The 18,432-nt window shown below is 46.5% G+C and overlaps 5 protein-coding genes across 5 annotated transcripts; 3 read left to right on the top strand and 2 right to left on the bottom strand.

Moving 5' to 3' along the window:
* The first annotated feature begins 476 nt into the window (after positions 1-476).
* Positions 477-12,943, top strand: LOC132259439 (uncharacterized). The gene is made up of 4 exons (XM_059757078.1): positions 477-896; positions 10,354-10,507; positions 10,569-10,690; positions 10,751-12,943. Exons 1-4 carry the CDS (start codon positions 864-866, stop codon positions 11,693-11,695), a joined length of 1,254 nt encoding a protein of 417 aa, XP_059613061.1. The 5' UTR covers positions 477-863; the 3' UTR covers positions 11,696-12,943.
* LOC132260644 (sodium channel protein Nach-like) lies at positions 2,838-4,322 on the bottom strand. Its single transcript, XM_059758900.1, has 3 exons — positions 4,183-4,322; positions 3,805-4,132; positions 2,838-3,743 (listed from the first exon to the last, which is right to left on the bottom strand). Exons 1-3 carry the CDS (start codon positions 4,320-4,322, stop codon positions 2,838-2,840), a joined length of 1,374 nt encoding a protein of 457 aa, XP_059614883.1.
* Positions 6,099-6,998, top strand: LOC132260639 (uncharacterized). Its single transcript, XM_059758886.1, has 2 exons — positions 6,099-6,509; positions 6,570-6,998. Exons 1-2 carry the CDS (start codon positions 6,099-6,101, stop codon positions 6,996-6,998), a joined length of 840 nt encoding a protein of 279 aa, XP_059614869.1.
* A 332-nt stretch (positions 12,944-13,275) lies between the features above and the next one.
* Positions 13,276-16,211, top strand: LOC132259083 (uncharacterized). Its single transcript, XM_059756627.1, has 2 exons — positions 13,276-15,497; positions 16,058-16,211. Exons 1-2 carry the CDS (start codon positions 13,276-13,278, stop codon positions 16,209-16,211), a joined length of 2,376 nt encoding a protein of 791 aa, XP_059612610.1.
* Positions 16,212-16,315: 104 nt separating this feature from the next.
* LOC132259082 (cytochrome P450 302a1, mitochondrial) lies at positions 16,316-18,392 on the bottom strand. The gene is made up of 7 exons (XM_059756626.1): positions 18,185-18,392; positions 17,874-18,148; positions 17,493-17,671; positions 17,119-17,430; positions 16,775-17,061; positions 16,513-16,716; positions 16,316-16,447 (listed from the first exon to the last, which is right to left on the bottom strand). The coding sequence occupies exons 1-7, from the start codon at positions 18,350-18,352 to the stop codon at positions 16,316-16,318; spliced, it is 1,557 nt and encodes a 518-aa protein (XP_059612609.1). The 5' UTR covers positions 18,353-18,392.
* Positions 18,393-18,432: the final 40 nt, after the last annotated feature.

Below are 18,432 nucleotides of genomic sequence, written 5' to 3'. Positions count from 1 at the left end.
GTCTGTTGTTCCATTGAGCGTGTAAATGGAAGTGCGGCAATGAAAGCATCGACTGATCATGAAAATGAGTCTTTGAAAGATCCATTGCTTCAAACACTCCACGCATTGCAAACCACGATCTCTGAGTCACTCTTCTTTGTGGTGTTTCTCGAGGGAATTTCATATCTTGTGACACTTTCGATCTTCTAGCTGTGCGAATAGGTGAGAATTTGGGTGATTTTTTGGGGGATTTTGTCGCCTGAGGGAGGATCAGAAATTGGCAACAAATGACGCGGATCACGAAATTGGCAAGAGGCAATTCATCTCGCGTTTCCCGAAGTGTTGTTCACCCACAAGTCATTTGGCAAGAGAGTCGCGCGCTCGTGGGCAAAAACTCCACCAAAGCGCGAGTGCAGGAGAGGAAAAAGCGCGGAATTGGGTGGGAAAAATGTCTCGCGGTGGCTGTGAGAGTCTCTCGAGTGCAGGCTTTAGTGGTACAAGAGTCAGCCTCGCATGCGGACGTGGTCGCGAATTTCACTGGAGATCGTGAGTGTTGTTCAAGAGCTGCTCAATTTATTAAATCGCCAAATTATGTGGTTATTTATGACCAAGTGATTCCATTGTGTTTCTCACACATTCTTCGCATATTAAATCGCGCCGCACGCAGTGAAACAATTCCGGAAACTGCACTAAATCATATTTGTGTTGTTGTTTCGCCGAAAAAAGAAGATATGGCGGAAAACACAGCATAATGAGAGATGATTTCTATGCAAATCTCTGTGTGAAATTAATTTAGAGTGTCGCATTGAGGAAAAACGTGAAGAAAAAGACGTTCATTGAGCCTCATTGTCTCAGGGAAGATTGGCTAAATTGAGCTGCAAAACATGGACAAGTGGATTTTTCTTGGGCTTTTTGTGGTGAGTGTTATTTCCATTGGGTAAATCAATAACACACCGGCTGCAGTGATAAAAGTAAAAGTGGATTTTTATTGATTCACTCACGTGGAATTTATGTGCTTTTTTTATTCTCACCTTCCGGTGCATTCCAAACTGACTGACAAGCTCATGAACGCAATAATCCTGTGGCAATATTGCGCCCAATTAACTTTCGCCGAAGAATTCTTCACCATCAGTGACACTTTCAGACAACTTTTACCTTCTGCCAGCGACAATTCACTGGGTTGCATGGCAAATGGCAATAAGATAAGCGCGCTTGTTCCTCTCGAGACTCTCAAGAGTTGCCCGAATTGCCAAAGTTGTCCACCCACTTTTGCATATAGAATGTTTTATACTTGAGAAACTCCAGCAGATGGAAAACGACTCGTTCTTCATGCGCAATCGCGTAAGAGAAGGTTTGAGATCATATTTCATGGCAGCGTTTCTGAGCTTGAAAGTCAAGCTTCTGAGCAAATCGATTAGCTCTGGCTCTAATGGGACTGATTAACTCATCAATTGAGCAAGGTTCTGCTCTTGTGAAATGTGTCTCAGCGCATATTTTGCAAGGCGCCCAGGAAATTTTCCTCCCCGCCCAAAATGATTCGCCCAAAAGGCAATGAAGAGAATTTTTATGAGGTTAAAATAAATTCGACATGGTTGAGATTGAGAATTCTCACGTCACAAATTAATTACCGAATGCGCGCGCGGGAGATCCATTGAAAAGGCGCGCATTCTATTGGGTGCACCTTAACACAAATCCAAGCAAATTACACACTCGCTTCTATTCCTTTCCTGGCCAAGACAATTGCATTGTGTTACAAAAAGGCGTGAAGAGGGGAAATATTTAAATCTTGCATAATACAAAGAGCGCTTAATTAATGCTTTTTTGTGTCGCTCCACACGAGCTTTGTCGATTGACGATGATGAAGAATAACGCGTTGACCACACACGAAACTCGTCGCGAAAAAGACAACAAAAATATGCACGAGCGCGCGATTTGGCGAAAGACTTTCATCCCATGCTTTTGCACACAATGTCGCCAACAATGGTCGATTTGTTTGGTGAAAGAGGCTCCGATGATAGTGCACAAAAAGCACCACAATGGCTCGAGGACATTTCCCACATGAGATGTGTGAAAATGAGATCTGTTATCGACGCCCAGAGACTTAATAACCAAATAGTCTAACTTTCCTCCCAGCTGGCAACTGGAGCATTGGCAGCTTTTCTCCCATGCGGCGATATGAGTTTAATTGGGTGAGTGGAAAATCAATTTGAGCTCTGGCGGAGATCGATGGCTCGCGGGCAGACAATGAGGAGAAAAAGAGCGCCCCAGATTGCCGAAGAAACAACTTCCAAATCGCGCCTCGTGATCTTGAGGCGCAAGCTGAGAAAGAGATGAAAATACAAAACGGCATTGATAGTGAAAGTGGATGGCAGAAAAAGTGATCATTTGAGATGGATTTTTACCGTCAGAATCTGCCCACAAGTTGATTGAAAAATTAAAACGATGCGCGCGCGCGCGACTAATGGGCTGGCAAATTACTGGTCAGCTCAGGGGAAAATCATGCGAATTCCACCGGACTTGAGTGACAAATTGATGGCTATTTGCTCGCCGTGCACTTCAAAGTGCTTAATGAGAAACTTCCTAATGGGAAGTCTGCCAAGAAATGCTGCCCGCGAGAGATTTCCTCGATGTAATTGCAAGAAATGCACCGCGAATTCCCAAGCTTCTTGAAATTCAGCAGATGAATGGAATTTGTACAGAGACAGCAAGAGCAAATTATGTAAAATGCAAACAAAACATCTTTCTTCTTGCCAAGGGAAAATGCTTTCTCCTTTGGTAAACAAACTGCTTTTTTTCTGCGCGAATTTGGGCAAATCTCTTGTCCAATAGATGCGAAGTTACATCGCGCAAAATGTCTTTCATCTCATTACACGACACCATCTGATGATCTCGTAGAGTATTTCAATGTGCACGAAGGCTCCGTGGAGCATGTTGTAGAAGCTGATGCCCAGGAAGAGACTCGTGGCGGCGCCGAGAGACACGAGGAGGTCCTCAAAGGTGAATAGGACTTCCCTGCGATGTCTCATGCGCGGCGGTAGGATTTCCAGGCGAAAAGTGGACTTCTGGGCGAAGGGAATTCCCTCCTCGCCCACATCCCAGTTCTCCACCTTGAAGGTGTTACGCAGGAAGAGCAGATCCCGACAGGACTTGGGACAATTGCACGAGTTCTTGACATTGTCCGGCCACGAGATGCGATTGAGGCAGAAAATCCCGTCGATCCCACACACAGGACCCTCGATGAAGGGATAGAAGAAGGGTTTGCAGCTGCAGAAGTGCAGAGCCGCCGCGGCGCGACACTCCATGAGGCAGAGATTGACTGAATATGAAGGCAAACCGCGGATTTGCTCGTCCTGAAACAGACACTTGCGCTGCCTCACGGAGAGTTCGCGCAGAGAGTCATCAGCGATCGTCTCCACGATCTTGTACGTGGACGTGATCTCGTCCGTGGGCTCCATGGCGAAGGACAAAGTGTCCGCCAGGGGAACTTCGAAGGGCGAATGGACAAAGACAGAGGAAAGCTGAAATCCGTACACGTCGATCTTGAGGAAACACTGACTGATGGAGAATTTGCACGATAGCGGCTTCCGGATCCGATGATCCTGCTCCACTGCGAGAAGATGCGACAAAGGAGAATTCACTGAATAGCAGAGTCCTTTCTCCGTGATGATCGGCACTGCGTCCAGCTGGACGGTCTTGTCAAAACTGCTGATGTACTGCTCAAAAACGGGCACGACAAACTGCGTGATCTCCAGGAAACTCGTGTCCTGCAAGGGTTAAATATGAGTTTTTGAGAGAAATATGAATAAGAATAATAAAGAAATTTACCTGCAAGCGTTCGTCGTAGGCAAACTCATCGAGAGCTCTCAGATTGAGGATGGATATGTTCACGACGGCCTCGACAAACTCATAAAAGTAGAAGAAATCTTGATCCGAAGGCGTGACGTTGAACTTCTCCTCCAGGAAGAACTCCACAGCTTCTGTCGTCAGGCGATTTGCGTAGCAGAAAGTCACGGCGGGCATCGTTCCGTTCCAGTCGTGATAATCCCTCTCCAGAGATATCACGGTGGGATTAGCCATGAATCGCGTGAACTGGATGTTGGCGATCACGATGGCGCCGCAGAAAGCCGTGATGACGATGAAAATCCAGAGGATCCTGCAAAGTTCCCACTTACGACGTTTGTCACAGAACAATCGCTTTCTCACCTCTCAAAAGGATGCAGGCTATTGTTCATGATGTGTTGCACACCGTGAGTCTTCGACACGGCGTCAACTCTCTGCAAGTAGCCGAAGTAGTTCTTGAGAAAGAAGCGCCAAGCGCGATGGAAGTGCTTCTTCAGGGACATTTTCACGGCAATTGACTGTCCAAGAAGCAGGGAAATGTAATTTGACGGCCAAATGACCCAGAGATTGAGGCGGAGATATCATCGAGGGGCGATAAAAAGCATTGATAGAAGTGTAATTGAGGGGAAGTCGCGCATAAATTCAATTCATATTCCATCAACTTTACCATTTGGGCGAGAAGGCGTGATAGAGAGAGAGAGTGTAGATCGTATAAATGCAAACAAGAGGTCGTAATCTTTAATGACGCATGTTGGAATCAGAATTAATCCCAACCGCCCAAGTTGACGCTTAAGGGCGAGAGATGTCAATTGAAGAAATTGACGCAAAGAAAGTAGAGAAATCGGACAAAAACTCCCATCAATTTCTTTGCCAATAGAGCAATTAAGCAAAAACGTCTCTCGCACCTCTGAAATTTATGCAAGCAATTAGAGAGACTGATAATTGAATGTCACTGCAAGTGTTAACCTTCATGGTGGCAAAATGGGCTCCGCTTCAGTTGCTCGCGTATAAATATAGTGCAAAATAGTGTGAAAAAGAGACTTCTGTCCGTGCCGATAAACTCTCACTTTTCGCCAATATTATGTAAAATTGGGGGGATTCGTGGTGAATTAATGCAAAACTCACGTCCGCATAATATCTTGCATTTCATTGAACTCGCAGATCCGCGTGTTGAGCTCTTGTGTTCAATTCAATCGGGAGTCACTGAAGATTGCGACTCCGTGTGATTAATTCCGAAAAATTTAGGTACAAATTTATGTACAAAATCGCACGCTTCCAATCTTGTCTCAATTCAATATCCAAACCTAAAAGTGGAATTTCATAACACACTCTGATGGAATTCTTCGATCATCGGAATATGTATCACGCGGCAGAAAAAAGTGTGCCTCAATGATCTCTCCAGCAATTAAGTGGATTGCAAAAGCTTCGCACAGCCTTCGAGTGTCTCTGGGAGGCGACTTTGGCATATTTTATCTGGTCGGCTAAATGGTACGGGCAAATGCGCGAGTGGGAGTCTTGTGGACACTTCATGATCTGCTCGAGCGAAAACGCATTTTTTACCGCCATGCAAAGTTACTGCCGTGATTATTGGTCACAATAAAAGAAACGAGATCAACGAGAATTCCCATGGAAATTCGTGACAGGAATACTGCGAATAAAGCTGTGATTTATTGTGTCAATCTTGAGCCAATCTAGATTGTTTGTTAATCATGCTCAAAACAGAGCCAAAACGATGATTTTTCACAGAGTTATTTCCTCCAAGGGAAGGATATTATTGTTAGAAGTGGTGTACAATCTAATGGAAGTGCGGAAACATTCTAGAAATTGTTTTAAATTCATCTTTTGCTAAATGATCACAGAATTTGGGATATCAAGAGAAGATAATCCTTTAAAAATGAAGCTGAATATATCAGAAGAATGATTTCTTATTGCTAAAGATCTTTAGCAATAAGAAATCATTCTGCCAAAGGAAACTTCATTTATTCATTTCATATGTTCATAACCTCAATTTCTGAATAATCTAACCTCAAAACATTGCTGGAAACCTTGCTAGAAACTCATTTACGGCAAGTTAAACTACAATTTAAATGATTCTTAATATGAAAAGAAATTTTATGAAGTTAAATTCTTGTAGAACCGATGATTTCCCTGTTTTTAATTAAGGACTTCCTTAAGGACGACAAGAAGTGTTGTACAATTTCATCCACCTTATCTTCCCTTGGTTTTCCCTCTTAATCAAACTCTGAATCTATGGCAACGGAACTCAGTTTGTTGGCAAAATGTCTGCAAGAGGTTTTTCGTCCTATGGTTCTCTTCGTCGAAACCGCGGCGAAGGAAGCTCCAATCCATCTCTGCAGCACCGGAAAACCCTCTTGAGTCACATCCGGGACAATATGTCCTGCGCAGGAAGGAAAACATACTTCCAGAGGATCATTTTCGTGGCCAAACACGCTCCCGGAAAGGACATTATTGACGTGAAGGACTTTTACGTGGACTTCTCGAATGAGGTGAATAAGAATGCGTCGGATGATAAGCTGACAGGACTCGTGCTGATCTACAAGACGTTCACGGTGCAGATGATAGAAGGCTCTGAGATAATCCTGGGCAGATATATGGTGCGCTTGGCGGCGAAGGAAGCGGAAATCTATGAGACTTCGCGAGTTGTGCTCATTTACAACAACACGAATCAGGTGAATTTGCACGGAGCGAGAGATTGATGGGATTCTAAGGCTCTTCTCTTTGGTCGGCAGAGGATCTTCAACAAGATCATCTGGCGCCTGGCAGATCCTCCGGATGCGGTGGCTGATGAAGTGCGGGAGGAAGTGAGATCGGAAGATGCTCTCAAGAACTCCGCGGCCTTCCTCAAAGTCGTCTACGAGCTGGCCAAGTACATCAATTTCGACGATTTGGACGACAACAGCACCATCTCCATGCTCTATCTGCCCTCCACATACAATGAGCTCATTCCCAGCGCGGCCTCGATGGACGCCATCCTGGCCATCGGCTTCCTTCCCACGGTGACCGAGTACGGAACCGAGATCTTCGGCGTCATTCCGCCGCACTACAATCACAGCGAGCTCGTGTGGCCGGTGCCGTATGACTTCACGCCGCACAACATCTTCGAGGCGGGAAAGTACGACGTGAATCTCACGTTTGGCAATGAGAAGTACGAGCTGTGAGGAACAGAATTGGGCGCTGGAATGTTAGGATGTTTGGAGGCGCGAATGAGCAACACTTCACCCACATTGTGTTCTTTCTTCTGCGCGCGCGGCCTACAAATGGCCGCAAACGTGAAGTGAATAATTTTATGCAACAATCAATAATGTTGTCGTGTAAGCGATGATTTCATTTTTCCACCAGATGGATCACAAATTTGCTTTTGTTGTAACTTCAATGCGTAACAAGGTCATGGTTAGTAAAGCACAAACAGTCGAGCGTGTAGAGTTCGCGCTGTGGAATTGCTGAGATTCTTGCAATTTTACGTAACTTTTTGACTGAGAGTCAAAGAGTGCGGAGATAATTAATTGTCTCCCTGGGACAATTAAATCCAATGCTAATGGCTTCTAATTCTGCGGCAGCTGTGCGATAATTGCGACGTCTCAAATGGATTTTTGTCGCGAGCACACGAAAGGGAAAAGAAAAACATGGAGAGCCGCAGAAGAAATTACCAGAGATCTTGAGTCACGATCGTTTTTACACAGAGTTCCGTTGTTTAATTCATGCGAGAGTGTGGCCCAATTCTATTTCTTGTATCTCGCGCACGTGTGAGCGCACAAGAAGCGGAGAAAAGGCAAAGGTTGCATAACAATATCTTCCTTTGGCACACCAGAGATCGCCCTCAACCACGCCTCAGACGTGAGGCTAATTTAAGTGAATATGATCGCCTTTTTTTGGCCAAGCAAACACTCTTTGTCCATCGACCACCATCGATCGCGCCAAATACTCACGAAGTATCAATCATGGCACGAGAGAAGTCGTGCGCGCCTGCGTGGAAAGGTTGAGAGATTTATTGATCTTGCGATTTGGGAATTTTCACTTTTTCCCATTGATAATCTCGCAAACAAGACTCCAAGCGAGATCTTCTCAATGGGACTCCGCGTGGAAAGTGATGAATGATTTTTATTGAGGCTTCGCATCGTAAACGCACAGTGAAGGTATAAAATTCAATTTACTCTCGATTTGAATTCTCCGCTCAATTTATGTGGTCATTTATGTGATTATTTTGTACATTCAAATGGCTTTGCAGACATCATTAGTCAAGTGAGCATTAGTAAGATGATCACTTAATTGATTACTTCGAGCTGAAGAGGATAATCAAATGAAGTGCTTCGCAAATCGCTTTTTCTCACGTTAAAGAGAGCGAAATACACTTGGAGAAATCTGTGATTTCCCAAGAGTCGCCCTATAAAAAAAACCCTCAAGGAAATTTTTCTGAAATCCTTGGGAATTGTCCTCTAAGAAAGGATTAAAATAATAATAGGATTTTCCTTAATAAACTCACACACATTCATAATTTCCTCATCGACCGGAAGGTGAAAGAAATTCCAGAAATTCTTGAATTTTGTTCTGATTACTTCGGAATGTTCCGGTGGAATTCCTACAGAAATTTCCAACAAAATAGAATTCTCACTTTCACACACTTTCCATCCTCTTACTTTCATTCTTTCCAATCAATAAACTCCCTTTATGAGATAATTAGAGGTTATCTGAGGCAATTTAGCATTATCTCTTGGACCATAAAGTACACAAACTACCAACAAAGTAATTCACAAGGGCGGAATAAATTAATAACAAACACAAAAAATTCATTTTCTTTAATTACATAGGAAGAAACACAAACTTTTCCTAATTTTTCACGAGTTACAACCCAATTTTAATTTCAAAATAACATCACTTTTCATGTTTTCTGGCTTTATGGTTAGTAATTTGAGTCCATTTGGCAGAATTAGCGGACAAAGAGGTGAAAAATGGCAGTTCCAATCAATGATTGCAGAGGCTTTGCCACTGCAGCAGAACCATTACGCAGTTTATTGTGGAGCAGACTGTTGAGTAATTAAGTAGACTTTTTGCACTCTGACTTAATCGCATTACCGTCAATTGTGCTGTGCGGATATTTTCGGTGAAGTCGAGAAGGAAATATTATGTCCGCGATCAGTCTCTATTGGGTCTTTCAGATTATTTACTGCATCTTAAAGACCGAATTGTATTACGTAAGAAACTTCTCTCTGCCCTTTTGTGCACGATTCTGTGTGTGTGTGTGTGTGTGTGTGTGAACTCTTTGCGATGGATCTTTATCACAGACCGGATATTTACTGGCAGACATAAATCAAAACATCGCCAGGTGCAGAAGAGGCTGCGAAGAAAGTGCTTCTGATGTGATAAATAGACATGAACGTGCCATTGAATGTTCAAGAAGATTGCGCACTAAGGTTTTATCAAAATGAGAAATTATTTGTACCGGTTTTCAAGTTCAATAGACTCTCGCGCAGCAGTGCGAGATTTTCACTTTTCTCCAAGAGCTTCGCATCACAATTAAATTGATGTTAAATAATGCAGCGATTCACCTACTTTTGTGCCGTTTACTAAAGGGTTCTGCAGAAGTGTTGATGCTCAGACACTTGCTCAGGGATCTCCAAATTTGGTCAGCTCCACTTTCACATAATGAAATGCTGCGATGCTGTGGCATAACTTTCATGATCTCTGTGACCACTGTGGACGATAAGGCGTACCAATTTCTGCCCACTATGGTCGATTTTAATTGATTTTTCCCATTTTCGATCCGATCGTGAAGAAATGCGCTGTCGTGAGGTAATATTGTTCAGTGTTTAGGGAAAATTTCTCAGGGGAAAATTGATGAAATGGGCTCTCAGTGTGGCAATTTAATCAGTTTAATATCAGTGAAGAGGCAGTTAGTCGTTTTTATAATGTCATCACTCTACTCAAGTCAATCTCAGACATCAGACTTAATCAGTTCACGACGACACCTGACAATTTTCACTGAATTCCAATGTTGAGAAAGTGAATCCAGAGCAAGATCGGCGCGCGCGCGAGCGCGCTTTACCATAATGACAAGAAAAACCCTGCAGGAAGCTCAATGCAAGTTAATTTACTATATCATGTCTTTTATCGCCAGTTTTTCTTCTCACTTCTGCTTACCATCGAATATGGAATGGCAAAAAAAAGAGCCACGAGATTTTTCATATAATTAAATTACCATTGAGGAAAGTTTCACTTTCAGGTACTCACTGTTGCCATTATTGTTAATATAATATTACTATGAGTTCACACATGAGCCACGATCATCATTTACTTCAATGGATTCATTTTCATTCAAGGCAAAATGGTCTATTTTGCTGGCGGTTTGCTTTCGTAACTTCCCAGCTTCGGAGTCAACGACGCTTCCATGAATATTCAGGGAGTTTTCGCGAGTTTTCCTGGGAAAAGAGCGTTTATTTGTCTCGACAAATAAACACTCGAATTTATTCAGTTATAATGATTTCCGGACGTGTAAAATCTCCGAATCTTTTGTTGCAGGTCTCTGTGGCGATATGTGAAGCTTCCTGGGGAACGCCGGGCAGTGGTCAATATCACATTCAGACAGACGAGGGTCCGGAGCGATTCTTTCGCTATCAGACCGACAATGGCCAGTACCGCAAGGAGAAGCGTCTGCAAGACGGCACAGTAGTTGGTAAGATCGTCAGTATCACCATGCAAAAATGTGTGTTGCAACCTTGTGTACTGCGTTCCAGGAACGGACGCTTGGATCGATGGTCATGGGTTCTTGAGGCAGAAAGACTACATCGCAGACAATCAGGGCTACAGGATCCTGAAGTCTGCGACAGTCTACGTCGGGCGTGAGAGTTCAATTGAGGTAGACCCACCTTAAATCGTATGTTTAAGGTTTTGATTTAATCGAAATTTCCGTTTCCAGGACGCCCTCAAGATCGCCAAAAAGGCACCAGGAGTGGAGGGCAAGAAGACCTTTACGGAGATATACTCCACCACTCCAACAACGACCATTCCTCCTCCGATCCAATCAAATGTGATCGTAAACGATTATCCGAAACCCGATACGGTTTTCATCCGTCCGCACGGAGATCCCATCGACTATCTACCTCCAGTCAAGGAGGTTCACCGACCTCACTCGACGCCCACGCACGATTACCTTCCAGCCACCACCTCGAAACCTGTGTACGGAACACCCTCCACAACTCTAGCTCCTCCCGTGACGGAAACCGACTATCCGACAACGCCCGTCACCATTTTCCCTCCTGTGACACGGGTGCATCCGACCTACGTTCCGCCAGTGACCTACCATCCCTCCTCAACCCCACGACCGGACTTTTCATCGAGTCTGGCTCCGATTGGGGTGTTCTACTCCAGCACACCACGACCTATCCTGCCTCCTTCGAACGATCTCGGTCCTCCTGACGGTGGCTTCAGACCATATCTCCCACCCATTGAAGCCTCGTCAGCCAGACCTGACTTCCTCCCGACAACCCTCAAGAGCATCCTCCCCATCAGGAAGTACGTCGGGCCTCTGAACTTCCAGTACTACCACCCGAATCTCAAGCACAATCAGCTAGACAGCTCGCCTAACTACATTGGCAACGGATACGATCCTCAGTTTCCCAGCTACGACGGTGTCACGCTGAAGACCGACGAGGGCTTCAGGTACTACTTGCCGAGGCAGTATCACGAGGAGACGAACTCAGGCGGAGACACCCGAACCGGCAGCTACGGCTACATCGATCCGTTCGGTATCCGACGAGTGGTGTACTACAACACCGCTCCTGGTCGAGGGTTCGTGCACCGCAAGAACAACCGATACGTCGGCTTTAACGCCACGCCGTACGATCCGCGGCCGATCACGTAATGGCCAGCTAAGCGATAAGAAATCATGTGCCTCAAACGCGGTGTGATAACGAGATAGGGTTAGTCGATAGGACACTAGAGACTCCTGCAGCAGTGTAAAATGACTCACAAGACTAATATAGTGTGAAGTGTGCGAGCGTCTGCCATAGAATCATCCGAGCGCCGATCATTTTTATTTTGCCATGTGTCTCAACGGTGGCCTCGGGACAATTACCTATCCACTCTGGAGGCTCACCTTGATGTCTCACTCTCTCGGCTCCCTGGACAAGTGCTCCCGAAAGCCCCATGCCACCCATCGAGAGTCCATTAGTGGTGGAGCAATGTTGCGTCTGTGGGCGACTTATGCAATACCATGACGCGCTATTCTCGCGATTGTGAGAAAAATGAATTTAATAGTGAAACATGACACAATAAACAATTTGCTGCTGATCCATTTGAAATGTGGATTTTTCCACATATATTGTCATGAAAATGTTCTTGCAAGACGCGCGCGCGTACTTTTCTCAAATGGAAGGAATGTTTATTTCTCGACGCGGCTTTGAATGGCAAAATAATTGCACTCACTTTGCAATGGTAAAAGAAATCTTTTTTTGAATGATTTCAAATTTCAATCCGTTGTTTTTTCAGCTGTGGAAAACAATTACTCCCATTGAATAATGAATTTTTTTTCTGCCAGTGGCGTAGTGAGAAATTCCTCTAAAAAGTCTATTGAAGAGTAGAAAAGTGATTTTAGAACAGAATTTTATCCCTCTTTACTTGAATCATGCCTTTTTCAAGTGTTTCCCTCTCAACTTCACTACGCCACTGCCCTTTATCTTTACTGGTTAAGGCGAGAAAGACTCACGGCGTGATTCACACTCTCGATGGCCACTGGTATTGGAAGGGCACTTTTGCAAACAAGAAGTGCGGAGAGAAAGAGTGAAAACATAATAAAATGGAAACAGGAAACTCATGCGTAATTAGTAAATCACGTAGATTAAATGAATGGAAACAAGAATAACTAATAGTGACTAATCTTGCTACATATAAATACTAAACTGCCAAGAATGCGACAATTTTTCTCTGGCAATAGATTTGCATTCGAAGCATGCAATATGGAAAATGATGATGATGAGAATTTGGTTTGGCGAATGAATTTCCGTTACAGAGAAAAACTGCACAAGATCGTAATTTATTCATGCTATTTTGTATTATCTTAATTAATCCAGAATTGTTTGTATCTTCGCCCATGGAAGGAATAAAGTGTCTCGGAGGAATTTTTTCTTGGCGTCTTGAATGGGTTGAAAGGTCATGAGTCACGCACACCTTTTGATTCCCTGACTCAAAAGTGCGCGCACTCGTGCGTTTCTGGGTGGGATTCATTGGGAAATTCACAAGAAGACATTCCACCAAAAATCGCCCTGAGGTGCGTCGAGGGGCAGGTTTTCACAAACAGGGTATAAAACGCTAATGGGTCACTTGGATAAGCGACAGTGCACTTGCAATCGTCAGTGAAGACACTTGATCAGCAGTATTTGGATAGTTTGCAAGAAAAATGGTAAGTTTGATCCGCGATTCAGTGGCAGTTTCAGTGATAACGTGATGATTTCCATGCAGAAAATCTTAGTGGTAGCCTGGCTTCTGGGCTGCGCTCTTGCGCTTCCGGCGCCTGGTGGAGGAGGATCGTTCTCCTCGCACTCCTCCTTCTCCGAGGGCTCTCAGCAGAGCGAGGCGGGCTTCTCGTCCCAGGCCTCGTCTCAGCACGAGGGCTTCAGGAGCAGCCACGGACACTCGGGCTACTCCGAAGGGGGCTTCGAATCCGGTCGTCACTCATCCGGAGGACACTCTGAGGGAGGCTTCAGCGAAGGCCACTCTTCCGGGGGATACTCAGAGGGTGGCTTCGAGAGCGAGGGCGGAAGCTTCGAATCCAGCCGCCGTGGCCACAGTTCTGGGCATCACTCATCCGGAAGTTCCTCCCAATTCTCTGAAGGCAGTTCAGGTAGCTCGAGCTCAGATTACCAAGCTTCCAGTCGCAGATCTGACGGATTCAGCGGAGGCTCTTCTCACCGTTCCGAAAGCAGTTCCGGCTTTGAATCTGGCGGTCAGCACAGTTCTGGACATCACTCTGCCGGAAGCTCTTCTCAATACTCCGAGGGTGGTTCAGACTTTGGAGCAGGACATCATTCTCACAGATCTGGACATCACTCTGGCGGAAGCTCTTCTCAATACTCCGAGGGTGGTTCAGACTTTGGAGCGGGACATCATTCTCACAGATCTGGACATCAGAGTTCTGGAGGATTCTCTGAGCAATCCTCCTCTTCGCAATCGTCCAAGAGTGCCAGTTCGCAGAGCAGCTCCTCGGACAGTAGCAGTTCTTCCAGCAGCAGCAGTTCTTATCACTCCGCTCACCGGCGAGACGCTCCTTATCCCCCAGAAGTGCCCCATTCCCACTACGGCGTCCCCACCACGACTCTTCCGCCTCCTCCACCTCCCCCGCCGCCAACCACCACCGTCCCTCCACCGCCTCCGCCGCCGCCAGAGATGCCTCATGAAGAGTACGGACCGCCCAAGAACACTCTGCCGCTGATTCCCGAGCTCCCCAAGCTTCCCGACTTGAAGCCCTTTGATTTCGGTCCGAAAGACACCGATCTCACCGATGAACTTACCTACAGACCTCCTGTGGCTCCTGAGCTGCCCAAACTCCCCGAACTGCCCACGATTCCTGAGCGTTTTGACACGGTGGACAACAGCGATGAGGACTCCAGCTCGGAAGAAGTCGAGACTCCCGCGGACACTTATGGCGTGCCCAAGAGACCTGCCATCGTTCAGCCAGAGCATCCTCCTCAGATTCCCCACTCTTTCATCCCTGAAACGCCCAAGCAGGAAGTCCCCACTGGTCCATACCCACCTGAAGTGCCTCACGAGGAATACGGCCCACCTCCACCTCCTGTCCCAACAGTCCCAGCTCCTCCGCCACCACCGCCACCAGAGCTTCCGCCCCTTCCTGAGCTCCCCGAAGTGGTGATTCCTCACTTCCCGCCAGCGCCTCCAGAGGTTCCAGAAGTGCCAGAAGTTCCAGAGGTTCCCGTGGGACCTTATCCGCCAGAAGTGCCCCATGAAGAGTACGGACCGCCTCCAGCTCTTCCCGAACTCCCTGAAGTGCCTGAAGTTGTTGTGCCCACCGGACCTTACCCGCCAGAGGAGCCCACTGCTCCCTATCCTCCAGAGGTTCCTCACGAAGAGTACGGTCCGCCCAAGCAAATCATTCCCATCGCCAGGATTCCCCAGCCACCGCCGCTTCCCATCCTCCCTGAACTTCCGCCTGTGGTCATCCCACACTTCCCGCCAGCGCCTCTGCAAGCTCCTGAGCCCACTGGACCTTACCCGCCTGAAGTGCCTCATGAAGAATACGGACCACCTGTTGTACCTCACACTGAATACGGCCCGCCCAAGACCATTATCGCCGCTCCGCTGCCTCCACCGCCTCCAGCGCTTCCTTCACTCCCGGAACTGCCGCCCGTGGTGATTCCTCACTTCCCTCCGGCGCCGCCAGAAACCTTCTACGCACCCGAAATGCCGCACACGAAGTACGGAGTACCTGAGAACCAAGTCTACCTGAAGCCCATCCCAATCCCGCCAGCGCTGCCCGCTCTGCCCGAGATCCCCAACACAATTGTGCCGTACGCACCCAAGGAGTTCCCCTACCCGCCCGAGATGCCGCACGCGGTGTACGGGCCGCCGAAGCAGGCGGCGCCCTATGCGCCCGAAGGCCCGGCCACGCACTACGGAGAGCCTCTGTTCCACGCGACGCCGTTTAGGATAAGGTAAAGATGATTGTGAGTATCCTCACTGATCCTGATAATGTGAAATCAAGGAGAGATTTTATGGTCAGAATTGTAGTGCAGATCAGAGAAACTGCTTTGGATTTTTGTTAATTATTTTACTTATAGAAATCAACTCTTATCTAGGTTTGCATCTTGATTTTTCTAAGTTATGTGACATACTTAAGTCTAAATAACTTCTTAAAATAGAGATTCTTGTACTGTATTCCCTTCATTACTAGAATTGTGCATTTGCACTCAATGAAGATCGCGAAATTGTTTTGCCTTAACAGTTGCAATTTGAAGCTAAAGAGATTCTTATTCTAAGAGTGATACAAGAAATACGATTAGAAGCAGAAAATTATAAAATATTGTCTGAAAACCTGGATTATTAAGTTGTCTGTTAGATTTCAGGTCCTTTCCAGTTGATTATTAGTTAATATTAGCCTGTTTAAGTCTTAACAATGTTTCATAGGAAAGGGTGTACAGATTTTAGCCACATTATCTCCCCCTTGCTAAAAACCAATTCCCAGACACGTTTTATCGTGAAAATGTCTTTGCAGCGTGGAGAAGGCTCCGCCCGGGGGCTACAATTTCGTCGAGATTGGGGGCCAAACTGTGGTACGCGATGGGAAATTGCTGATTAAGAAGGGCACCTTCAACTACGTGGACTCCAAAGGATTTCCCGTGCTGATAAACTACTCCTCAGACTCATAAATTGTACTCTTGCGCACATGAAGTAAAGTAAAAGTAGGCAAAATTCCCATTGAATTTGGAGTTGTTTCTCTGGAATCCGGGGGACCTTCGGCGCGGCAACTTCCTCAATTGGCTGTCAACTTCCTAGGGCGCTGAATGAGATGGATTTTGATGGCACTCGACGGCTTGTTGACGAGTTTCGTGACGAAATCCAGTTTGGGTGCACCTTTCCACACCAGTTTGTACTTCCTCACCATCTGGAAACACGAGTGGCGCGCGTGAAAATCCGTCTGTGGACAGAGATTGGCAAATCCACACTCACCCTGAGCATGAGGAGGAGCATATTCTGCTCCGCCAGGCGCCTGGCGATGCAGGATCGCATGCCGTGGCCGAAGGGCAGCACCAGGTGCGGATGGGGCGCGACGGTGCGCGTGCTCTTGAGCCAGCGCTCGGGCAGAAAGCATTCCGGTTGGTGGAAGTGAATGGGAAGCCGGCAAGAGATCTGGTTCTGCGTCACAATGATGGTCTGTGGAAAGTTAAGTGAGTTAGAACTGCGCCAATCACTTTGGGCAGAAGCCACTCACTCCTCGCGGCACGAGAAAGCCGGACAGCAGCGTGTCTGTGGTCAGGGTGCGTCCCACGCCCACGGAGACGGGATTGAGGCGCAAAGATTCCTTGAGAACCGCCCTGGCGAAGGGAATCTCCTGCAGAGCAGCACTCGATAGCTGGGAATCCTCTTCAGGCAGAACTCTGAGGCTCTCCTGGAAGAGCTTCTCCTGAACTGTGGGATTATTCGAGAGATGATAGAGAAGAAAGCTGGTTGTGTAAGATGTCGTGTCGATTCCCGCCAAAAAGAAATCCGACGCCATTCCTAGGAATTCCAGAAGAATTACTCAAGAAATCTCTTTCGAAGAACTCCAAAACCTACCGACAATGTCTCTGATCTCGAGATTCTCATTTCGGAGATACTCTGCGATGAGAGATCTTTCGCTGCGTAGCGCTGCAGCTTTGCTCTCCACCATCTCCAGAGCGACTTCCTCGAGGAATTCCTGGGCTTTCCGGAAGCGTCTGTAGAGAGGCGTCTCGAAGAGTTTAAATAGCGGAAAGTTCTGATCCAGCGGCAAAATACAGCTGTTTGACTCCTCAGCAGCTTCAATAAGGCGCGAAGATCGAGATTCGGGAACGCGTTCCTCATCGCTGAAGCTATTTAAGCGTGTGTCGAAGGCCAGAAATCCAATGACTGAAAGCAATTTCCAGGGAATTTGAGAGAAAATCAGGTCAGGAAATGACAGAAAATCATACTCTCAAGATTGAGGCGCGAAAGCTCAGGCAGGAAGTCTTCTTCAGCACGATCCAGATCAAGTTTTTCCAGGAATTCTCGAGTGATCTCATCAACTGCCGCCAAGAATTGCTTCACAATCTGAGGAGAGCTGAGATTCTTCTGCACCTGCGCTCGCAATTTCCACCAAGCCGAGCCGTTTCTGGGCGGAACAGCAACAATATTTAATATTCTAGTAAGGAATTTTAATTCCTTCATTTTTAAGAGGCAGTTTAACTATTCTTTTACTGAGGAAAAGACGCTGATAAGCATGTTCTCTTAGTCTTCAACTCTTGCACTGGACAGTTCTTCAGCACTTGCGAGGGTTAAAAGGGTTAAAAGGCTTCAAAGGTAGGAAAACTCACGTTGGCAAAAGTCCTGGCGTGCGATAAATGCTCGGTCGGTCGTTTCTGTACTTCTCCAGCGCCAAATGACTCCTGCGCTCTGGGAAGTTCCCACTACCGTGATCATTGAGGACTGTCGCGATATCATCGGGATCAAACAGCCACACAATATTCACTCCGGGCAGTACAGCTTCGCGCACAATCTTGCCGAATCGCCGGTACTTTTCGAAGCCCGCCAAGTGAAGCGCGTCGAGCTCTGAAACGCCTAAAGGTAGGCAAAAGTGTCTCAAGGGAATCTTCAGCGCGTGCGATTGTCTTTTACCTGTGAAGGCTTCCTTGACGAGGCGGTTCAGGACAGTGTATCCTCGAGGTCCTGGGATATCCTTGAAGGATTTCCCGCTGAGGAACCGCGAAGTAGTGCTGTAGACACTTTTTAGCGCTCTCGCGCCAGAAAAACCACCAAAACCTCGACCAAAACCAAGAAAACAACAAGAATTCATCCTTCTTCGCTTGACAATCACGGCAAAACTGATCTTGTCGATTCAGCTTTTTCCTTCTTCCCATCTTCTTTCTTCATCTG

This window comes from Phlebotomus argentipes, unplaced genomic scaffold (assembly GCF_947086385.1).
Source record: "Phlebotomus argentipes unplaced genomic scaffold, Phlebotomus argentipes genome assembly scaffold_18, whole genome shotgun sequence".
Lineage (NCBI taxonomy): Eukaryota > Metazoa > Arthropoda > Insecta > Diptera > Psychodidae > Phlebotomus > Phlebotomus argentipes.
This window is presented reverse-complemented; position numbering and strand designations above follow the sequence as displayed.

What these genes read in the sequence shown, in the direction of transcription:
- LOC132259439 (XM_059757078.1), top strand. Translation starts at nt 864, where the DNA reads ATGGACAAGTGGATTTTTCTTGGGCTTTTTGTG. An exon ending in TTTTTCTTGGGCTTTTTGTG is followed by an intron (nt 897 to 10,353) that starts GTGAGTGTTATT and finishes CTTTTGTTGCAG; the next exon opens with GTCTCTGTGGCGATATGTGA. An exon ending in GCAAGACGGCACAGTAGTTG is followed by an intron (nt 10,508 to 10,568) that starts GTAAGATCGTCA and finishes ACTGCGTTCCAG; the next exon opens with GAACGGACGCTTGGATCGAT.
- LOC132260644 (XM_059758900.1), bottom strand. Translation starts at nt 4,322, where the DNA reads ATGTCCCTGAAGAAGCACTTCCATCGCGCTTGGCGCTTCTTTCTCAAG. An exon ending in AGCCTGCATCCTTTTGAGAG is followed by an intron (nt 4,133 to 4,182) that starts GTGAGAAAGCGA and finishes GGAACTTTGCAG; the next exon opens with GATCCTCTGGATTTTCATCG. An exon ending in CCTACGACGAACGCTTGCAG is followed by an intron (nt 3,744 to 3,804) that starts GTAAATTTCTTT and finishes TAACCCTTGCAG; the next exon opens with GACACGAGTTTCCTGGAGAT.
- LOC132260639 (XM_059758886.1), top strand. Translation starts at nt 6,099, where the DNA reads ATGTCTGCAAGAGGTTTTTCGTCCTATGGTTCTCTTCGTCGAAACCGC. An exon ending in TTTACAACAACACGAATCAG is followed by an intron (nt 6,510 to 6,569) that starts GTGAATTTGCAC and finishes TTTGGTCGGCAG; the next exon opens with AGGATCTTCAACAAGATCAT.
- LOC132259083 (XM_059756627.1), top strand. Translation starts at nt 13,276, where the DNA reads ATGATTTCCATGCAGAAAATCTTAGTGGTAGCCTGGCTTCTGGGCTGC. An exon ending in GCGACGCCGTTTAGGATAAG is followed by an intron (nt 15,498 to 16,057) that starts GTAAAGATGATT and finishes ATGTCTTTGCAG; the next exon opens with CGTGGAGAAGGCTCCGCCCG.
- LOC132259082 (XM_059756626.1), bottom strand. Translation starts at nt 18,352, where the DNA reads ATGAATTCTTGTTGTTTTCTTGGTTTTGGTCGAGGTTTTGGTGGTTTT. An exon ending in CGAGATCAGAGACATTGTCG is followed by an intron (nt 17,062 to 17,118) that starts GTAGGTTTTGGA and finishes TGGAATTCCTAG; the next exon opens with GAATGGCGTCGGATTTCTTT. An exon ending in TGCTCCTCCTCATGCTCAGG is followed by an intron (nt 16,448 to 16,512) that starts GTGAGTGTGGAT and finishes TCGTGTTTCCAG; the next exon opens with ATGGTGAGGAAGTACAAACT.